Source organism: Formica exsecta, unplaced genomic scaffold, assembly GCF_003651465.1.
Source record: "Formica exsecta isolate Colony F162 unplaced genomic scaffold, ASM365146v1 scaffold393, whole genome shotgun sequence".
In the NCBI taxonomy this organism is placed as follows: Eukaryota; Metazoa; Arthropoda; class Insecta; order Hymenoptera; family Formicidae; genus Formica; species Formica exsecta.
In genome coordinates, this window is record NW_021851167.1 from 90819 (window position 1) to 112862 (window position 22044).

The window sequence follows — 22044 nt, forward strand, 5'->3', positions numbered from 1 at the left end:
ATTAAGTCGAACCGAAAATACAATGGAGAAGGATCAACCGGACTCCTTGGCGACCGTCGCCGTCGTCTCGGAGAAGATGCCGCAGACTCATAGCCACTATGCTCCCAGCGAGGTCTATTCCTCCGCCGAACCGCCACCGGTAAGCTTTCGTCCACGGATTAGAAATCACTTCTCATCCGTTTATTCTTCGGCCAATTTAGAATCAATTTTTCTTTAGCAAAAGAAACGAGTTCATTATTCCCAATTTTCACAATATCTCTAAAAAATTTTATTTTATAATTCTCAAATTAGAAATCTAAAAAAAAATCTTAAAGTCAACGAGAACTTAAATGAAGTTTCATTTGAATTAAAACCATATGTTATCTTCTATATTTTTTGTGAACTTTATAAACGGATTTTTAAACAGTCTACGAAAACTTACGAAGCTGAAACTTTATGAATGACGAAAATGATTATCACATTTTTACACTTGTGCAAATTTTATTGCTCCCATTGGTATCTTATAAAAAAGCAAAAGTAAATATGAAAATGTAGCTTGAGTAAAAAAAAGAACAAAACATTTAAAGTCACAAATTGTTTAATTTTTTGCATTTAAAACTATACACATACGCATACACAAAATTATATATATATATATAATTTTTCAGCACATTTAGATACAGTAATAATAGGCGACATTCATCTCTATCTTTTTTTATCTCTACTATAGAATTTCGATTAAATATAACTGCAATTAAAAAGATAGTTTACTAATGTGGCTTGCTACGTATAGATACAAAATATATAATAAAGCAAAACCTGATGGCCTTCATATGAAATCATCAAGTTGCAATTACGACGTCTAGAACGGCAAATAATTTTGTACACGTGCGGTTATTTCCCTGAATAGAAAAATGGCAAGTAATAGCGACTGTAATGTGGAGATAATAGCAGTTCGAAAATTGGCACTATATGGTATAATTGAACATTGCCGCTATAATGAGAAAGAGAATTACAACGAAGAAATTGCAGTACTTCTCATGATATACTCTTTGTTTGTCAGCTCGAACGATCCACGCGACTTGCCTTTACATAATTACGTCTCTGTCGTTACTGATAATAATGGCAATCAATCGATTTCTCGTTTGAGGTCCGTATTCTCGCGGATGTCATTAATTTCCTTGGATGCGAAAGGAACGGTTTCATATAGCAAATTCGAAATGATATTAGAAATTTAACGGGTAGAAAGTAGTATATTTTTTATTTTGACAATTTTTATGCGAATCTACCATGTTATCGGAAAATAGGAATATTCCATGTCAAGAATGAATATTTATGAAACATTCACTATTGTCGTCATTATCGTTGCTTCTCTGAAAATGAATATGTTAACGAAGTATATCCGCGTCATTAAACTCGAAGCGAGACGTCATAAGAGGGCACGTCGTGTGACATCTATAAATTTAGCTTCATTCAAATCGATGAGTTGAATGTGAACAATTAATAATGTAAACATAATGTCTCATCCATTGTTATCGCTGACGTTGCGATATCGCATATTGTAACGCACTTGCAAACGCTGTTCGACTCGCGCTTCAGATGGTCGAGTGAAATTTAATTGTTTGCAAATCAAAGGTTAATATCGGATAGTACGATCGTACAATTGTCATTGCGCGCTCAACTGTGTCTCTGCAAAGATTACATGCGAGGCTCAATTGATCGGGACGATAAAACATAGAGACGTAACATATAGAGACGTATTGAAGGATCTCCGAAGGACGTACAGCCGGTACAGAAAAAAAGGATATTCAACGAGTTACGTGATTTTTCCTTGAAAATGCATTAATGACATATTGGACACAGCTTACATATAATACAGCATGAAGCATAACAAATGGCGTGCAACTTTAGAAATTATCATTGCTTAGAAAAATAACGTCTAAGGCAACATCGATAGACATCGAATATTTTCCTTGTAATTTCTTTGCTTAACTAATTCTAATATTTTCTTGTAATGTATTATCAGTCTTCTTTTTATTTCTCGATAATTTATACCGCAGCTTTTGCAGTTGCAAGTTTTGATGCAAAATGATCTGCACGTGTAATTACATAATCGGAGAACATTAGTTTAATGATCTTAAGTTAATCTATTGAAATCATAAGCTTTTTTTAATTACCAAAATGTATTCGCAAAAAGCGCGCAGATAAGTTATACACCACTTCCGCGAAAGTTGTTTTGTAACATAATTATGTGTGCGCGGAACTCGCAATCACAACAGCGATTGTACATTTGCGCGATTGTTCATTATTATTGTTTGTTCATTCGATCATCTATCTTTTAGATTAAGACAGATTAAAAATAGCCGACGATAATTAATGGTGAGAGAATTAAGAGAAACACAGTCTAGAATATATCAAATACACTTCATTAGCAGTCGAAATCCACGCGTTTAAAACGAATATCCTTTTTTATTCGCCGACACAAGAGAAAATTTTGTTTTATTTCTTTATTATTTTATATTTCTGCGAAATATATTTTAACGTGTATAATATCGAAAAACGCATACATTTTTTTCTTCAAGAAAATTGAGAGAGGAATGCAGTTATTAAACAGAAATGATACTCGAAATGAATAGCACGCGTTATACCAGAAAAATAAAGAAGATTTAATTACGGTTATTATAGTAAGCAAAACAACGTGCGAATCTTAATTTTACGACGAAAAGACTTAAATATGTATTACACTCCGAGAGACCGCGTGCACTTCTGCCATGGAAAAAAACATTAATGTGCTTCGTCGTTAAAAATTAACGCTTAATTGACCAACGAAAAAGTTTGAGAAAAAAACATTAAATGCAGCGTATATTTCCTTCCTAAAAATATCTAACTTTCTATTTTTCATCGTACTTGAACGAATATATGTGCATGTTACAAAAATTATGAAAAATTACAATTTCAATGATCAGATTAACATTTTATTCCAGATAGTAAAAGAGTTTAATAATTTCAGCAGTGTGTTTTTTTGAAAGATGTTTTACACAAAATTGAATTTTACTTTATTCTACGCGAAAGAAATATTTTTGTCCAATATTTTTTTATTTAATATGAATGATTTTTGCTATCGTATCTCAAACAATTAATTATACAATTGTATCACGGATTTTTACTTACTAATAGTCACATTATTGCACGATGATAAAAAATCTACTGTTACAAAATAGAAAATTACAGTACAAAATAATAGGCGATGGAATAAAGAATGTAAAAAGACAGTTTGCTTTCTGTCAATTTTTTAATCGGGTAAAGAGAGAAGTCTTTTCCGTCCGAAAGAGTTACATATTCGTGCTAAGAAAAAAAACGGTCGTTTACAATATAAAACACCGCTTGAATACATAAAAGGAGGAAAATTAAACCTTGAAAATATGTGAAAGGGAAACAAAGCTTTCGAAACTCGTTCCATCGTCGCGATGACATCGTGTGCTATGTTTATCGACTCGCAGGGTCCTTGAATGCCGAATTTGTTGGCCATTCCATTCTCTTTCTGTCTTTCTCTAAAATATATACACGCATATGCATGCAAATATGTAATACTCGCCGGCGAATTTTGCAAAATTGTAAGCACAAAAAATCGATGTTTGACAAGAGTTGTTTTGAACTTTGATTATTATATAAGAAATAATTTAATAATATTATTAATGTGTCAATTCTTATAAAAAATCGTATGTGACTTAAATAAATGCAAACATTATGAAAATAAAATCGGAACTATACATATATATAATAAATACTAAAGAAAGATCAAAAACATTTATATGAGACGTTTCTCTTATAACGTTTTCGCGTGAATAACTATCTTCTTGAATAATTTTTTAGTTGTTTTTTGCATCAAGCGCAGGATTATTATATCACAGGGTCCAAATAACACGTTTCGCGTTTCGTTTCACTATTGAGTAATCAACCATTCATTTACTGAGGTTTAACTTGCGCGTCGAACTTTCCGGAGATTTCAACGCGCGAAGCGGACCTACAACAATATCGACAAAAGCCAACATAAGCGTACAATAATTATCATTAGTAATATGCACTAATTCGCTATAAGGAAATCGTATTATCTTATTTTTTATGAGTTCAAGCCCCTTCACCTCCACAAACCAGAAGACCATTTCCGCCTATGCCATCAGCAACAATGATTGCTCTGCCATGCGTATTACCGGCTCCTGGCGATATTATATTTTTTTATTAAATAATATTATACATGCTAAGATAAGTCTCGATCGCGCGTAAGAAATTCTTTTTAATCATACGGCGTACTCAAGTTTTACGTCTTATCTTTTAAGATGCATAGATGGACAAGATAGCTGTGCACATATTATATAATATTTTGCAATGCAACGTAATGGTTATACATTTTATAATGTTTTTCGCACTTCTCGGTTTAGCTTGTAAAGTGTTTGAACAAAAAGATATTTGTCCCTGAACGCCTCCGCATTTTCGTTTCTCTCTCTCTCTCTCTTTCACGCATTATTGGCGTTCATTTATTCGCGCGTGTACATATAATGGAAGCAGTCTGCGCTTACGTAAGACGAACTTGAACAGGAATTTCAGGAAAGTATATGAGATACAAATCGAATTCTTTTCCGTGATTCTTAATCGTTTCTTTCGATAAGAGTTTATCGACTTTCGTTTATTCGCGAGTTTTAATAATTCAATTATGTTTCCCAAATTAAGCAACAGGATATGTGAAAAATCAGAATTTCTTGTTAAATTATAAAATATAAAAATTTTTTTTTAAATGACAATGATAATATATTTTTTTAAGAAATTAGCGCGCATACATTATAGATAAAGATATTGAGAAAAATGAAAAAGAATAATCTTGCAAAGAAAGTTGGACATTAAAATATGTGTAATATTTAATTAATATAGTTTAGAAATGTGTGTCAGAATATATGGTACAATGCAATATGTAGTTTTTTTCATACTCGTGTTGTTCATGCAAAATACATATCATATTTATCGAAACAAAAGGCACATTTACGAGCACGCGCTCAACAATTTAAGGAGGTTAATAAATGACTAAAAACATTACTTCCATTCGTTAATTTCAAGCATGCAGCCTGCATCGTGCACAGGTATATATATTAGAGAGAAAGTGCAAAACGTTGTCTCATAAAATTATACTATGTCGATCACATGACGTAGGAATTACAGTCTTTAAGGTTGATTGTCATCTTCAAACGCGTGTTTCACAATTTATCAGAGCATCGACAAACCACATTTTCTATTAATTAAATATACAAAATTTGATTGACCGTATCATACAATACAATTTCTATAAATTATGGTTTATGAGTGATTTCGCTTAAATAGTATAAAATCACGATCGTTTTCTCTACCGCAATTCGAATCAGTTCGCGACGCGATTAACCATTGTTCCGGAACGTTCTTCACGAACTCAACGAGTGTCAATGACTTACGAGCGGAGGACAAACCGAGATATTCGTCTCGAAGAATAAATAATAAAGTTTTTTCGCCTCCAATGCCTGGCAACAGTATCTGTTTACTTTCGTCAGATAGATAGCACGGCATAAAGCCAGCCTCGGATGGCCTACTATCTCTTGGAAGCCTCTCACCCGAGTCGTCCATCCGCATCGAGGTCATTACGAATTGTATGTACAAGTACAGTCCGTGATGCAAGTCTCACACACATCTTCCGTAGAGAAATTTTCATACAGAAAAATATCCAAAAATTATGCCGGTGTGATGAATTAACGTAAAGATATTTGATCCATCTTACTCTAAAAAAGCGGATGGATTGTTAGAAGTGTGCTTTTTATTTCGAAATCAATATGGGAGACGCGACGTTCATCTCGATCGACATCTCGACAAATATATGATATAGCATATAATTATAATAAAATAGAGATCACACAAGTCACACATATAATCGACGAGTTTCGCGTAAAATAGCGGCGAACATGATCTACAAAGGCGTCAGGCGTCAAAACGGGGTTCGCACCACACTATAATAATGTCAAGGTACAGTTATCACGCGTTAGATGTATTTTATCGGGTTTATTCCTTCTCTCAAAGGAGTTAAATGACGACGTAGTAATTTATTTTGTCGTTAACCCAGCTGTCGTTAACCCACTCGATTGCGAGGCGCGGATTCGTTTAATGACTGGTAACGGATGTTATTATTTAAATATATGGATATATGCGTATTTATTGTATAAAATATTTAATTTATATTCTGATGGATAGGATTATGATAGATATAGAAATCAACAGAGATAAATCGATAGAATTTTTAATGAGGTGTGAAAATATATAAATAATATTCTTAAAATGTGCAGTACGTAAATTAAAGAGAATCTATATATAATACGATATATATTTCCCGTGTAAAATCTGACGTAACTTGGAGAACTCGCCAAGGAAAATCGAGGTTTGCATTTCCACGATATCTAATTGAATCGGCTGAAAATGAATAAACACACATACAAGAATTTACATAATCACCTTTCTCCCTCCCTCTATCGTTGTAACTAGGCGCGGGAAATCGCGGTAAAGCGCGATATGTTCGTGTTCACGTTCTCGAAACTGCCTGTATGTACATATATACGTACAAACGTATGCGTACGAATGCATACGTTTCTATCGTACTTTTGTCACAGAACGATGCTGGTATATTCTTCTCAATGCGCACACATACAATAGTACATGGGACTTCACGCTGGTTAACCAACCGAGTCGAGGCCTTTTGTCGTTTCGCACTCTCCTTTGACGTTCTCTTCGCGATTGTCGCTTTTAAAACGTTAACGTTAAAAGCAGTGGATTTATTTGCCGCTGATTCTTTAATAATAAAAAAAGAGATTAAACCCTTTTTCGTAAAATGTTACATTTTTTTACAGGCGTACATGAGACCGCCGATGAAGAGCACGGCGGTTCAGATCGCCAGGATCGCCGCCGTTACCCTGATCACGATGTCCGTGGTGCTTGGTAGCTTTATCCTGGCGGCATCCTGGGTTCAGGCTAGAGCCTCCTGCACGCCAGAATCGATCGCGGCGATGCAGGCCGAGCTGAAGCAACAACAACAGACTTTCGGCACGTATCAGCCACAAGGCGAATTCCTCAAACATCTGCAGCCGGAAGCTTTGGTGCAGGTAAGAATACAAAAGATTAACGCAGGAGTCAATTAAATTATCGTTAAATATTTGATTTGTCTACGAGAAAAAAATGAGATACAAATGTAAATGTAATTGTTTTTATATAACGTTGTTATATGCGAAAAAAAGGACACTCAGAGGTATATATTTGATGCAAAAAGATAAATGTAATTCCACATCTTATACATCAAATACTTCTTTCCACAACGCTTGAAATTTCTCGTAATGATAACGAAAATTAGCACTGATTTTGTTATGTAGATTTGATCGGTCAATTTGACTCGTGGCGATCACAGTGATTTGATTGCATGGAGCCCAAGGTAAGTGTGTTCAAACGAATGTAATTATGAAGAAAGAACAGAGTAAAACAAAATTTTCATCGAAATTTTCTGAACGTCGTTATCGGCATTTATTTTGAAAATACAGCTGTAAACGCGATTATCGAGCGTCCAACGATCATAATTTGCTTAGAGTCGTTATGGATTTGATCGTGATGGCTGCAGATTTCTCATTTAATTATTAAACTCTCCGTTCGGTGCAAAAACGCAGCCGACGTCGCAGCTTTCAACTCGTTACATTCACGGTAGTGATTTTCGCGGAGATTTCTCTAAATTTTCACGTCGAACGCGACGGCGTTTGACGAATCGTAAAAGGAATTGATCGACGGAGGAGTTGCCAAGTGCGTTCTTTACGATTGAAAGTGAGAAACGTTAGTACGATGCCGTTAATGCAATTAACGCCCGTTTTCGCGCCTGGTAAAAAAAAAAAAAAACGTAAATTTGCTTTCGTAAGTTGCGACGCAGAATACGCGTTCAATGCGCGCAAAACTTTAACTGATGCGATAACTAATACGTTGGAACAAATAAAATGTGACACATGGGATCTGACATTTCGGGGATATAATGAGTCTGTACATAACGAACCAACAAATGTTCATTCACAGATTCTACCTTCCCTTTCAATTTTTTTTTAACACACACAATATTCGGAATTTGGATGTCTTGACAGTTAAGCTTTGAATTTCCTTGCTAAGGTGAAGTATTGATTAATCGCGCTTTTTGAATAATTGTGCTAAAGGTCGAAGGATATTCACCGTTATATATCACCGAGTGGCATCGCTTCATGGCGCTCGTTGGAAAGAAAGGATCGTGTCCGATTTATCGTGGGTCACGCCCATCTTTGTGGTATTTGCTTATTTTTAGTACCAGCATAATGATTACTGAGATCTGCCAAGATTAGTCAAAGATTCTTTCAGCCGCTCCGACCGCAAAATACGACTTTACAACTTTGTAAATATTTAGAATCGACAATTAGAATGAATCGACAAATCGATTATTGCAGTAAGAGTCCGTAAAGAAATTTTATCTGTCAAGAAAAAATATCTCCGAAAAGTTAATAAAGATAAATTGTTAGTTTATATCACAAAAACAAAGTAAGTAAGTGTAACGAATAATTGCGGTGTACGATTTTTTTTCAGGAAGTACATAATTGCAAAATTATCCACGATATCGCGTGCATGACTTGCGAGTAACAATTACGTGAAATAATTATCAATTGCGACTTATATATACTATGCATAATATTTTGTTAATGTTGCGTTTACTGTAAATTATACACACATTTATTTTAATTAATATATTTAATATTTTCAATTTATATCAATATAATAATATATTGATTTTAATTAATATTTTATATTTGATGTTAACACTTATATTTATTTTAATATTGATGTCAATATACATATATCTATAAGTGGCAATTTTCGTACCTCTGCATATGGAACAATTTAACGTAAAAAATTAAATTCTAAACACAATATAAATTTTCTTGTTTCTTTTTAGTTATTGCATAATGGCAAAATATATTTTTCGGAGAATTACTCAATAATTGTTTCTTGTCAATATTCCTGTTTTTTTTTCCGAATGCTTTTGTTTGACTCTTTATTGCATTTATACGAACACTTGCCAAATTTCACATTTAGCAATCGACTCGTCCAACGAGTCGAAAGTTGCATGCGTTTCGCCGAGATGTCCGCTGAAATTTACAAACGGTCAGATGCTAATGAGTGAATTAAGCATAAAATATCACAAATTTAGAAAGCGTAGAGCGATTTACAAGCGTATTTTTTTATGCATCTTGTCAAAAGAGCGAGAGAGCAAGAGAGAGAGAAAGAGGTGCACGAGAGTCTTGTAGATATATGCTTGAATTGGCATGCGAATTGCTTATTGAACGGATTGTACCAGATAATAAAAATATTTTTATATTGCCGTGCGTCGAAATTTGTGAAAAAGTCGCAAAATACTTCTCGATCGATTGGGCAACGTTATGCACGTTCATTAAATCGACGGAAATAGCGAGGCTTCGATGGGAAACGCATTGCATTATTATCGCTTGACTTTTATTATATCTGCACGCGATGACACGATGTCGCATTGACTCGCTCGTCTCGAGCACGGAGAAATTGAGAACGAGCACCTTACGTAAAACAAGAATGCAATAGAATGGAAATGCAATCGAAACCAGGAAATTGGAATATGTCTCTCTCTTTCTCTTTCTGTCGGTTAAGAGTTCGAAATTTTACAAGAGACATCTAATTGACTCCCGCAACGTTCATGTATGCTACTCAATTTGTATCTTACTGTCTACTAAAGTAGGGAAATGATGGAAGCTTAGAAGATAATAGCACAGCATTCATTTCGGCGATTACGATGCCACGATCTCGCTGTATTCATTAACAACAGAATTGCGAAAATTGGTACATAAGAGATGTAATTTTCATATAATTCACAAATGTCAAATCTATTTAAACATTAAAAATGCTAATTTAAACATCTGATTGAAGTATACACGTACACATACTCGCGTATATTATAGCAAACACTATAAAACGAAATCTCAATAAACCGAATCTCTCGAATTCATGTTTCGCTTGATTGGTTTCTGCTTAAACCGAGATTCAAGGTTTAATAGAAGACAAAGCGATTATCGTAACCGCACGTGACAATAATGGTATTGACGAATCGTTCAGAAAAGATTATTCATGCTAAAGCAATGTTAATATATTCAACAGCTGGAACATCTAAAGACTTATGCGTATATTAATTAAGCTTGTTTCCCGATTCCTGAGAGATTCCTGAGAGAGTTTAAAGTCTTGAGATTTATTCATCAAATACGATATTGGGATCATTAGATCCCGTTAGATCGTTGTGTGCGTGTGCTATTAGATTTAATACTATTAAGAAGATAATATTTATGATTTTTTTTTATAGTGTTTCTAAAATTCAAGTTTATAAATACATATTAACGAATATGAAAGTTCAGATATCTCAGATAGATACACACGATTCGCAGGTAACTTTTACTTCGAATCTCTCGTTTATCTCGACGAGCGCTCTATCTGGTATTCTTCCTAAATCGCAACCGTACTTTCGCTCATGATCGCGTCGCGAGAGTATAATAGGCGCGTAGATCCAAATAAGATTATACACGTATCTCTTCCTAGTGTCTAGTTGACTGACGTTTGACGCATGACGCGCATATAAAAATTGCGATTTTTTTTTTCACGCACCATCATTCCCATCATAAATTCGCGACGCGATCTCTCATCGCCGCGAGCGCGGAAAAAAGCGGTGGGAACGTGCCGGCACGTAGACAACGGCGATTAATTCTGGCGGTAAAGTGTAAAAAAAGGATGGACTTTCGTAGAGGCACGTTCGTCGTGTAAAAAAGGACGGACTTTTGAAGAGACACGTTCCGATCTCGTCCGTGAGTTAAAGCGCAAAGAAAACGAAATGCGATGAAACTGGTGCGAAGCGGTGCCAGGAGCCAGGCGCGTTCAAGGAGAACCGCAACCGAGGAATTACGTAATTCGGCTTCTTGCGTTCCTCGTATGCGATTGCGATCGTAGATCGAGGAGCGAGCCACTTGGGTTTGCAAATTCGTAATCGATCATCGCGATCGTTCGCTTTTACAACTTCGATTAATCGATGACGAAGTGTAGATCAGCATTCTCTTTTCATTTATTGATAAAACTCGATTAATTTCTTCTTGATTTTTGTATTTGTAAATCTATAAATATTAGATAGTTAATTGCAGCTTAAGTAAGTAATTCTCTCGTTAAATATTCGACTTGTTTTTCTTGTTATAAGAATTTTTAATTCACGAATATTTCGTTTATCTCTGCTTTACAAGAAACATGTTATTTATTTTATTACATATTTATTACATACAAATATAAATCAAACTTGTACTCGCGTCATTTTCTTTTGAAGTAAACTCGCAGCACATTCTGTCGCCCATCATTTGGCTTTCGTTAGACAAGACTCGAGTGCTCATTAAACAATTGCGGAAGCGGCGCGCTCAATCGCGCAACGTATTTTCTCCTTTGTCGTTAATCAATTTCTCTCGTTCGCGAGAAACCGACTCTCTCAAATTAGATTTTTTTCACGAGCCTTGCCAGTGCCTAGATAATCAATGTTTTCGCGATAATGCCAACTCGGAGTATCTCTGTAATTCTCGATAATAAATCATTGCGCGAGGGAGTTATTTCATCTTAATTGAATTGAAATAGCACGAACGAAAAATAGGGCGCGCTGTTTCTATGTTCAATAGTGAAATCCGATAGATCGATTATTTCCCGTGTCGATGAATGTCGTCGTGTATGATCGCTCGTTATTACATGGCGGCCGTTTCCGGTCCCCTTATGGCGACCGATAGAAAGTAAGATCGGTATAAGTACACCGCGAGAATGTAAAAGCACTTTGTACTCGTGTAACGGTCGTGCAAAGGTGAAAATCGGTCATCGTGGGGTCGATGAAATCCGGCGAGATCGGTTACAGACGAACCATAGCTCCCGTGAACATCGTTTCATCGACGTCAAGATCTAGAGATCCGGAGGACCAGAGAATTTTTCGATAAAAAGGGCAAAAGAAAGTTTTACAAAATTAGAATATAAAGATTTGCAAAATATAATAATTAAAATTATTTATTATTGAAACTGATTTTATTGAGGTAAAAATTATTATCTCAAAATTTACTACCGCATCTAAAAGATGTCAATTCTGAGAAAACCAACTTATTATCAAGCATACAATTGCTTATCGAGAATTTTATGAGAATTCATTTAAAGAATATAATTGTGTTCTCTCATTGCCTTAATCACCTTGACATTAATCACCGACAATTTCATACTGACAACGAAAAAGAAACTTCCTCGAGGCTTTAAATAGATGTTTTGTCCATATTTTAGAAGCAACGTGGTTTCAAGGATCATCCTTGAACACGATCCTCTTAATTTGCGGTGAATCATAAGTGCAAATTAATAATTGCATGTGCATGTTCCTCGCAAATTATTCCCGGATTTTATAACCATTTTCTGTTTTGCTATAAACGGAAGTTAAGTTGACTATGATGTTGGATCGTAATGCACAATATCTCCACAAAGATCATTTGTCTTCAAAAACGTAAATTAATATTTCCAGTTTAATTCTATGATTTTTTCAATTTTTATTGAAAAATTCTACTTAAGAATTTTTAAGAAGACTTAGAATTTTAAATGCATATTTATCTAACATATACAATAGTATGAAAACCAGTAAATTACACAAGTATAATTATTATATAAATCAATTCTTTGTTAAATAAAGATATCTTTATTTAATACTTATATATCAGTAAAGTGAGAATCATATTTTCAAATGCCATTAATTATACATGAAAACGTACGATTCAAAATTAGAAATAAAAATGACACAACTCGAGAAAATTATAATTTTTTTTTTTTTTGTTGAATTCATGGACGACATGGTTGCCGTATCTTCAGGATGCTGCTCAGTTTTACCATCTCGACGAGAGCAACGAGACTTGGAAAACGTATTGCGACGAAAGTGGGTTGCCAGTTGCGCGAGGTGAACGCTCTCTGAACAGATTTTCTCTCGTCGAATTGACTGTTATTATAATATTATTTCGTTTGTCAGTTTCTTTCTTCAAGTCAACTCAAGATACTCATCGTCATCGTCATCGGTAGAAAATAGAATTCTGACTCACTCATCTACTTATATGTAATGCTCTGCCCTCGTGGCCGACTCTTCCTTTTTTATACGTGAGAATCGTCGATCGGTGATATAAACGAATGTATCTAGACGAGTTTTTTTTTTCTGTCCATTGAATAGATTCTGTTCTGCGTCTCAGACAGAACGCTGCGCATTATGATTATTAACTTGTGAAGGAAATGGCACGGACACTTGAATATATTTAGCTCGCACGCAAGACTTCTTGTACAATATCTTTTATGCTAAGTGAATTCAAGTGGTTACGCTATTTACTCCATGTATAAGAGTTACAATTTCATATATATATATCACACATATATTTTTATATGTATATTATTATAGAATCAATGTACGCATTTCTTTTAATGAAGGACAAAATTTTTAATTTTAATTTTAAAACAGTCAAGGAGCTGTTTAATTTTGAAAATCCAAGTGTCTTAATTAATAAAAATTTCTCTCAAGCCAAGAATAGACGATCTAGTCTCCTTAAATTAATTTTAAATATATTTTACTCTATAAATAATAAATATAAAATTAAAGATGCATAAACATGATACAGATAACAATAAATATTAATAAAGTTAATAAAACTAATAAAGATAATATATAAATTGTCTATAATTTTATTAATGAACAGACAAAGCTATCTCATATTTCTGCCTATCTTTCCGTATCAATAATAAATCAATTTACAAAATACATCAATAATAATAAATTTAGTTTACAAATGTCTCTCTTGATGAGACGTCGCGATTGAAAATTGCAACAATTCGCGTCGCATCGTTTCGCAATACCACTACACGCATCCAGCACCGTGTCTTAAAGACGATAAAGTAACTATAATGTTTCGCTAATTGATAGATCGAAGGTAGCCGGTGCGTTTTCTAAAGAAAGCCATTCGCCTTACGATGGAGTCATCGCTGCGGCAAATTACAATGGCAATTTCTTCCATGTCGCACGCTTCGTGAATCCTGAACGGGTGGAAACATAGTTCTCGTTTCCCTTTTTCTGCGGGATTTCGTGCCACGATGGTTGCACATCGCGATATACACAGGATAATTATTCTGTAATACAGCAAGCCTAGAAAAGAGTGACACGTATCGCGTGTTGTAAATGCAACGTGTTGCATTTCATACACGCGTATGTGTGTGAAAAGCTATGGAAGAAATTTAGCATATCTCTGACGATTAACGGATACGGTTAATAATCACAATTGTCGATTTAATTGACCAAATAATTATTATTGTACATGTTATAGAGAAATATTCGCTTTAAACGAGAGGTTGCAGCTAGCAATATGTGAAGATATGTATCGTATCTACTTCGACATGAAATTTTATGCGCTTTGAGCACAACGTGCGAGAAGCGATGTAGATCAGCAGATCTTTTCTCTCTCTAAAATTGAACTAAACTGAATTTAAATGGAAAATTAATTATTATGAAACGAGAAAGTATTATATTTAATTGGAAATAAATTAACGAGTTTCGTGTATGATAATATTTTAATTGTCTATCTGATAAATTTTAATCATTTTTTCTTTATTATATTTTCTAGAAACTTTTCAGACATCTTGTAGAGATTTATAGAACGTCTTTCTCGTCTTGTTTGAGGTTGTTAAAGCATGCCCGGGAAATTGTAATTACTTACTAAGAGGCGATACGTTCTCTAATAAAGCTGTGAGATGAACGGTGCGTCAGCCTCCTTCATCGCGTTCTCATCGTTATACGCGAAATTAGTATCGCAATTTATTTCGCAGGACATGCATACACGAGGCGCTATCTCTTTGCCCAAGTTATGTATAACGCACGTTCCCGCAGTTTATCGAGTTTTATTCCCATTCTAACTAGACGATTGGGTTGTCTGTCGCTCTCGTCCGGTCGTGGAATCCTTTCTACATCCTGGGCACAATTTCCCCGAGTGGAAAGTGCTTAGTCGTGTTCCCGTTTCTTCGCGTCCAGATTATTGCCGGTTAAATCTTTTAAGTATACTGGCGTGTGATGACTTGATGACTTTAGCAATTATTATATTGAACATAAAAAACGTATACGTGCATATAAAAGAGATTATATTATTTGTTTCAATATTCTTACAATTCTTCGATATATTTGATAACAACTTTTAAAATAATATTATTTAAAAATGATAATCAGAAGAGAATTAAATTAAAAATTAATTTTAATTATATTAAAAATGATACTTTTAGCTGTTTACAATTCCATAAGATTTCCGGAAAGATCGTAGTAAGAAGATTGTGTCATAAAAATAACCGCTGCATTGTTGCGATACATTTCATTGCGTTGGCAGACATACCAAATGTTAGTTATGATCCACAATTGTACAGTTGTTGCAATGCGCGTTTCTTGCACAGAACTATAATCATTCATTACCAATCGGCCTATGCGTTAGGAAGGAAAGACACCTAACAGCCGTGATATTCGTGGGGAGAAGCATTTCAACATATTAACGCCGCGTTCGCGGTAATCCCTAATTTAGCAGACATTTTACCGGATGCGATGAGAACACAGGACGAAATGGCACGCTTGGATTGGCAAGTCTCTTGCACAAAATCCAGTAATTGCACAAGACCCAGAAACGCAGTCGACAAGAAGAAAAATGCGTTTTTACAAAATAGATATTAATTTACATTATTGCAGTTATTATAATCTTATTATCGTGAAAGATATTATAAGATTTAAACAAGAGAAGTGGTTTGCATGAAATTATTATCGGAGAAAGTCAGCGTATCTCTAACTACGATAGCTCTGAGTTTATTTGTACAAAGAGTATCCCGTTTCTCTACCACAATATTTATTATTATTTTAATCAGTTTGTGATTTTTAAAAAATATATATTTTTCTAATTTTATATATATAATATTAATTTTTATTCAAATGTATGTATGATATCTCTCGTGAAAAGAAACATACGAAATCAAAATAAGACTTTACTGTTTCGTTTATATTCAAACGTTTTCCTCTTTGCGTGCGATTTCCATCGTTGGTGAAGTCACAGTACAATAATATAAAGCGAATTTACTTTCACTGGTGACCCGATGTCGCGACCAGGAAGACGGGTTGCATCAACGAATGATGATTGCCGCGGCGATATTTGTCCAGCTTTCGAAGCCTCGAGGAATACTCATCTTTTTTCATCAGTATTTTTTAAGTTTCTCTCACAAAAAATAAAAAGTTGCAGAGTGATCTATTTTCTTTTATCGAAGGAGAATAATTTTGTTTGACTTTTAATAGATTACTAATATTAGAGTTATAATCTGGAGTGTATTGATACATCGCCGATATAAATACAAACTTTTTCAACGTCTGTGATACTTATATATATATTGTCTTCCATGTATTTTGTAATTAGATTTAATTATTGGCATTATATATTTAAATACAGATATCTAAACACAGATATGTTGTCGATATAAATATAAAAAGAATTATAATTTAATTTATAAATATAATTTAATTAAATATAAAATAATATATTTATTTGTGAAATTAATTTTTTTTATAGCAAAGACATGCGATAATGTGCATTCAAATAAACGGTACAAGTTGTACTCTCCAAAAAATTATTTTTTACGAAAGCTTCAAAGGATTTAAAGAAGATTACTTTTTTTTACAGGAGTCTGTCGAATCGAAGGATTCTCTGCAAAATCTCGCTGCACCAACGAAGAAGGAAGTTGATTCCGATACTAAGGACATGAAAGTCCAAGGAGATGGAGAGAACAGTTCAAAATCTGACAGCGACAGCAGCGATGATGATGACGATTACGATGACGATGAATTCCCTCCCGTGCACATTAAGCTTCCTCTTCAGTTGGATCTCGACGATATTGCAGGCGTAAATATATCATCTTATAATTCTTACACAAATTTAGCCATATTTTTCACACACGTGCTTCACAAATATATTAATAATAATTATCATATAATAAAAATTTTACATTATAGTTCTATAAAAATTTTTGTAGCATCCATTTTTTTTTGCAAAGATACTGACATTCGAGCCGTTCCTTGAATTGTGATTGTGATCTTCCAGACGCTAATTCAGCAAGCTCGCAGCAGAGTTTCATGCGTGGTTGAAAGACGACGGGCCGATGAGGTGACGGACGGAACTAACGACAACGGTTTAAATAACAGTACTGATCCGCAACGTTTCCAAAGACTGAGCGGCGAACGGGTTGCTATTCTTTGCGAATCAGGCAGTCCACACCACGAGTAAGTAAAAGTAGAGGAGAATATATAAGTCGAGGTGTTAAATGAGTGAATGATATTAAGTCATGATCTAATTAATAATAAAGTACCAAGAGACAATATTATTCGTCGCAAAATTGGTAGGTAGATGGAATAACTTTGCATTGCAAAAAAGCATTTTTACACTTATCAAATAACAAAAAAAAAAAATAATAAAGAAACAACGGAAACGAAGAATTAAATATTTTTATATGAGTTACTGTAAATAATATAAATAATAGAGCGCAGCGATAACGTCTTTATTATTAATGTTTCTGTTTTTGCAGACAACAGGAGCAGGAAATGCTCACTCCGATCATCGTGCCTCTAGGCACCGTGCAAATTCCTCTTCAGTCCCAGGAACCGAATCCGGGTTACCATCAGTATCAGATACACACCCAGTATCAAGTTCCCGATATGCAGCAATTGCCACTCAGCGACCCACGAGGATTAAATCACATCCCACCGGGTGTACTTCCACCTGAGCTCCGTAATCTTCCTCAACTGACAATGGAGATGAGACCGCCTCGAATGGGTCCGCAGATGCCCATGATGGCACCTCAAAACAATCCGATGGGACCACAGGTGAGTTTTGCCCGTCGAGCGATATAAATAAACTTGGCGCTGTCATAGATATAATTCATTTATTAATAATTTATTCAGCGCAATGATCAATTATTTTATATTGATGATGCAGGTCGAGATGCGTCAGATCCCTATCGAACTGCGTCACTTCCCGATGGATCCGCTGAGAGGAATGCGACCAATTGCTCCGGAGCCTCGTCAGGAACCGCAGATCTCGGTGATGTATCAGCAGCAGCCCGAGCAAATTCCCAATACTTACAACCAGGAGCAGCAAGGTCCGGTTATGATGCCCCCGCCTCCTCCGCAAGCCGAGGCACAGGTCCAAGATAACAGGATACATCAAACGTCGCCCGTGATGATCCCGCAGACCGAACAGAGACCACCCGCCCCGCCTCAGGTCGCGCCTGAGAAGCCACGCTCACCATTCCAAGGCATTCCCTTCGAAATCAGAAGAATAATTCAACAGGTACCGTTGGAGATCAAGAATATCATCCAGCACATCACTGGAGAAGCCAGACCGTTCCCGGTCCAGGTGCCAGATGGAGCACGTCGTGAGGTAAGTTTGCTTATTTGTTTATGTTAAATCGTAAAACGTTTCGAAAGAACGTAAAAATCATAATTTCACATACGTCTTAGGTAACGATAAAGTTATGCAAGAATTTGGATATAAAATTAGCGATATAAAATCTTTACAGTAAATTCTCTGGAAAATTGTATGACAAGTAAACGTTAGAACGTGTTCATTACATATATAAACTTACATTGTAATGCTAATAGGAACTCAAGCCGTTCCCCGAAAACGCGAGACCAATACCATTAGGACCGTTCCCACTTCCGATGGAAGTGAGAAATTTGATCGAGCATGGAAACATTGAAGGTCGCCAACGCCCGGATGGCGGCGACGAGCAGCAGGAAGCGAAACCTTTCCCAGGCCCAGAGGATGAGGGTGACGAAGTCGAAAGAAACTTCCCCGTACCTGTGGAGATTCGCAATATAATTCACCAGGTAAAATAATAAACACATTAACGACACAGTATACAAGTATATATATATTTTATTGTTTAATTATCAAATAACTGCATATGGTACCGGATTCTTCGACTATTTAATACAATTCTATATGAATTTTATTAATCTATATATATTATACTTCTTATTTTAAAAAATCGATTACACGATCACCAGAATATATTTATTCAATTTTAAGACATTCTTTATTAAAAAATAAAATTATGTGTTTTAATTAATTTCTAAAGTATAAAGATAATAAATTTTAAATAATTAATATAATTAATAATACATATGAGAATTATTTGACTATTATATATTTAAAACTAAACTGGAATCTTTTTCTTGTTTCTTTACCGAAGCATTGGATAATTTTATACAATCATTCTTAATAAGAACTTGACAAAAATAAGCAATTAAGAGAAAACAATTTCTGGAATCATAGGTCGTAGAGGGTCGTGCTTTTCCGGTTTCGAGATTTGCGTTAAGACCAGTCGAATCCATGGAGGTACCGGTAGAAGCACGTGCTGAAGTATCCGATGGCCAGTCTACGGACCAACAATCCGAGCAACGGCAACAAGAGCCCCACCAGGAGGTACATATGATGATTCAGCAGCAGCAGCAGCAGGAACAACAACAGCAGCCGCAACAACAACAACAACCACAACAACAGCCAATGCAGGAGGAGGAAACTCGCCCGCATTGTAAGTAAAAATTTATTTAGATTTGGATTTTTGATTACTATTATTAATCCATTAATAATCGCAAAAATCTATTTTGGAGAAAATTTATTATGAACAATTTGATTAGAAAGTGTAAAATACGTGTTAAAGAGAGAGAGAGAGAATTATAAACGGATGTACATATTACAATAACTAAACTCCAAAATTAATAATAAAAGAATATCCAATTATTCACAGATGTGCAACCACGTTCTGTGCGCTCCGTGCCAGACGAAGTCTTCCTTCATCGTCGCGAGAAACGCGTGCGTCGTTGCGCCTGTGACTGCGCGTGCTAAAGGATGCAGCCGACTGCACTTCCGTGCGTGTGTTGGACGGAACAAGATTTTAAATTCCGTCTAAGATAAGAGATTAAGAAGAAAAGAATTCTAAAATCGCGTCATCGACGCACACTTTGGTCAAACGATTGCAATCGTTGCGGTTTTAAGGAATAAAACAAATGCAAGGAAAATAGTTGCATATATACTCATTAATGTTGCAATCTTCTTGTATCAAATTTTCCTGATCCAAAGTATATCATTATAACAATAATGTTCGAATAATTTTTTTTTTAAGTTATCCCGGATTCCGAGGTTTTCGATTGACGATAATTTCGATAGTTGACGATTATATGATCGAGGAGTAATATCCGATTTCAATGACAACGCGTAATTGATTTCAGTATATTTAGCCTTCTCTATTGGCTAAGAGTATGAGATAAAAAACCATTTATAAAGATATAACTGTTATATATAAATGTTAAGATATATTTTAACTCGCGAACTGTTGATCAGACAATAAATAATAGTTTCCAAATCGACTCGATTGATTATATCGTTATATTCTTTCATAGAGAGAGAAAAGTAGAAAGATAGTTTAGTGATCTGTGATTCTCCTATATAAATCTCCTTGTGAAAACTCTATGTAAACAAGCATGGTTTTATTTTAAAGAATGATTAATTATTAGACATTTTTCTGTACAATAATCTCGTCTTTATGTTTCGTTATTAATTTTGCATTTTTCTTTATTTTCTTCATATCCCCATCTCACCCTTCCAAACGGTAGAGAAAAATAAAGATCAATTTTTTTTTTAATGTAAAAGCTACCCCAAAAAAAGGCACTGTGTATTATGTACTTTAGTTTTGATTAAATTACTTACGAAAATACATTCCTATAGATTGTTTGCGTTTATCGACAAATTAATTTTAAGCTTTGAGTGTTTTATTGAATTATGTTCTTTATGTACTATGTTTTTTTCTTTTTCATGACAAATAATAAAGTGATACAATATTGATTCAATTGATACCTTATAGTACATCTGAACGTATACGAATCTTTTGCACATTCTAAGATAATAAAAGATTAAACATGTCGCAACAGAAGGAACAAAAGAAAAAAAATTTATTATATTTTAAATATATTTTATTTAATATTTTTTTAAAGATCTTTTAAATATAATACATCAAATATTTCGCAGTTGACAAACATTGTTCGGCGCACGTTTTTTGCTGTATTTAACAGACCATTATATGCATTCAACGCAATCATTTTCGATTATAATTATGTGATGCTTTAATAATTCGTGCGATTCATTATTTTCTGCGATTGTTGTTTCGTAAATCTTTTGAAACGATAAATATTTTTCTAAGGTATTCCTCGCGTGCGCGTAGACATTTATTCTAAATTTATTCTCTTTATAATTGCTCGTTATTTTCGGATTAAAAGCACGCATACACACACACACACACAAGTAATAGACACAATAATCGGCTAAATACAGTTTAAGGAAAAGTAATAATTAATCGTTTACTAGAATGATTAATTCGATACTTAAGAATCAAATTATTCCGCAGATATTTATCTTGTAATACATAAAATATTTCGTGACGACTGTGAGTGTGAACTATACACAACATAGCGCGCTATTGTTTACATTTCTACGTGTCCTTGTTATTTGTTATTATTGTTATTGTATTGAGTTTTGATTCAATAACAGTTGTTGAGGCACGCTCTGCTCCGACGAACAGTTCGGCCCGAATCGGTTAGAGTTCGGTCGATTGTTTTGGAATCGTCGTTCATGGGTCCCTTTTCTTGTACCGTCTACCAGCAATTAGCATTAGTGTATCGCATTAAGGACATCTGACTAGGTTAATTAGGTCCGATTTTCGCTCGCTAGAAAAGAAGTTGACCCCATTTCCTAAATTGTTTAGATTTTTAGCATCTAAGAACTGAGTTCTTTTTATTCTCTTTGAATTTGATTCTCTTTCTGACTGATGTTAGAAATTTGA

At 34.6% G+C, this 22044-nt stretch overlaps 1 protein-coding gene across 1 annotated transcript; it reads left to right on the top strand.

The window, feature by feature from the left end:
* The first annotated feature begins 22 nt into the window (after positions 1–22).
* On the top strand, positions 23–21058 carry LOC115239695 (putative uncharacterized protein DDB_G0268364). The gene is made up of 9 exons (XM_029814356.1): positions 23–139; positions 6894–7145; positions 16833–17051; positions 17250–17428; positions 17731–18028; positions 18141–18584; positions 18806–19033; positions 19482–19740; positions 19957–21058. Exons 1-9 carry the CDS (start codon positions 23–25, stop codon positions 20052–20054), a joined length of 2094 nt encoding a protein of 697 aa, XP_029670216.1. The 3' UTR covers positions 20055–21058.
* Positions 21059–22044: the final 986 nt, after the last annotated feature.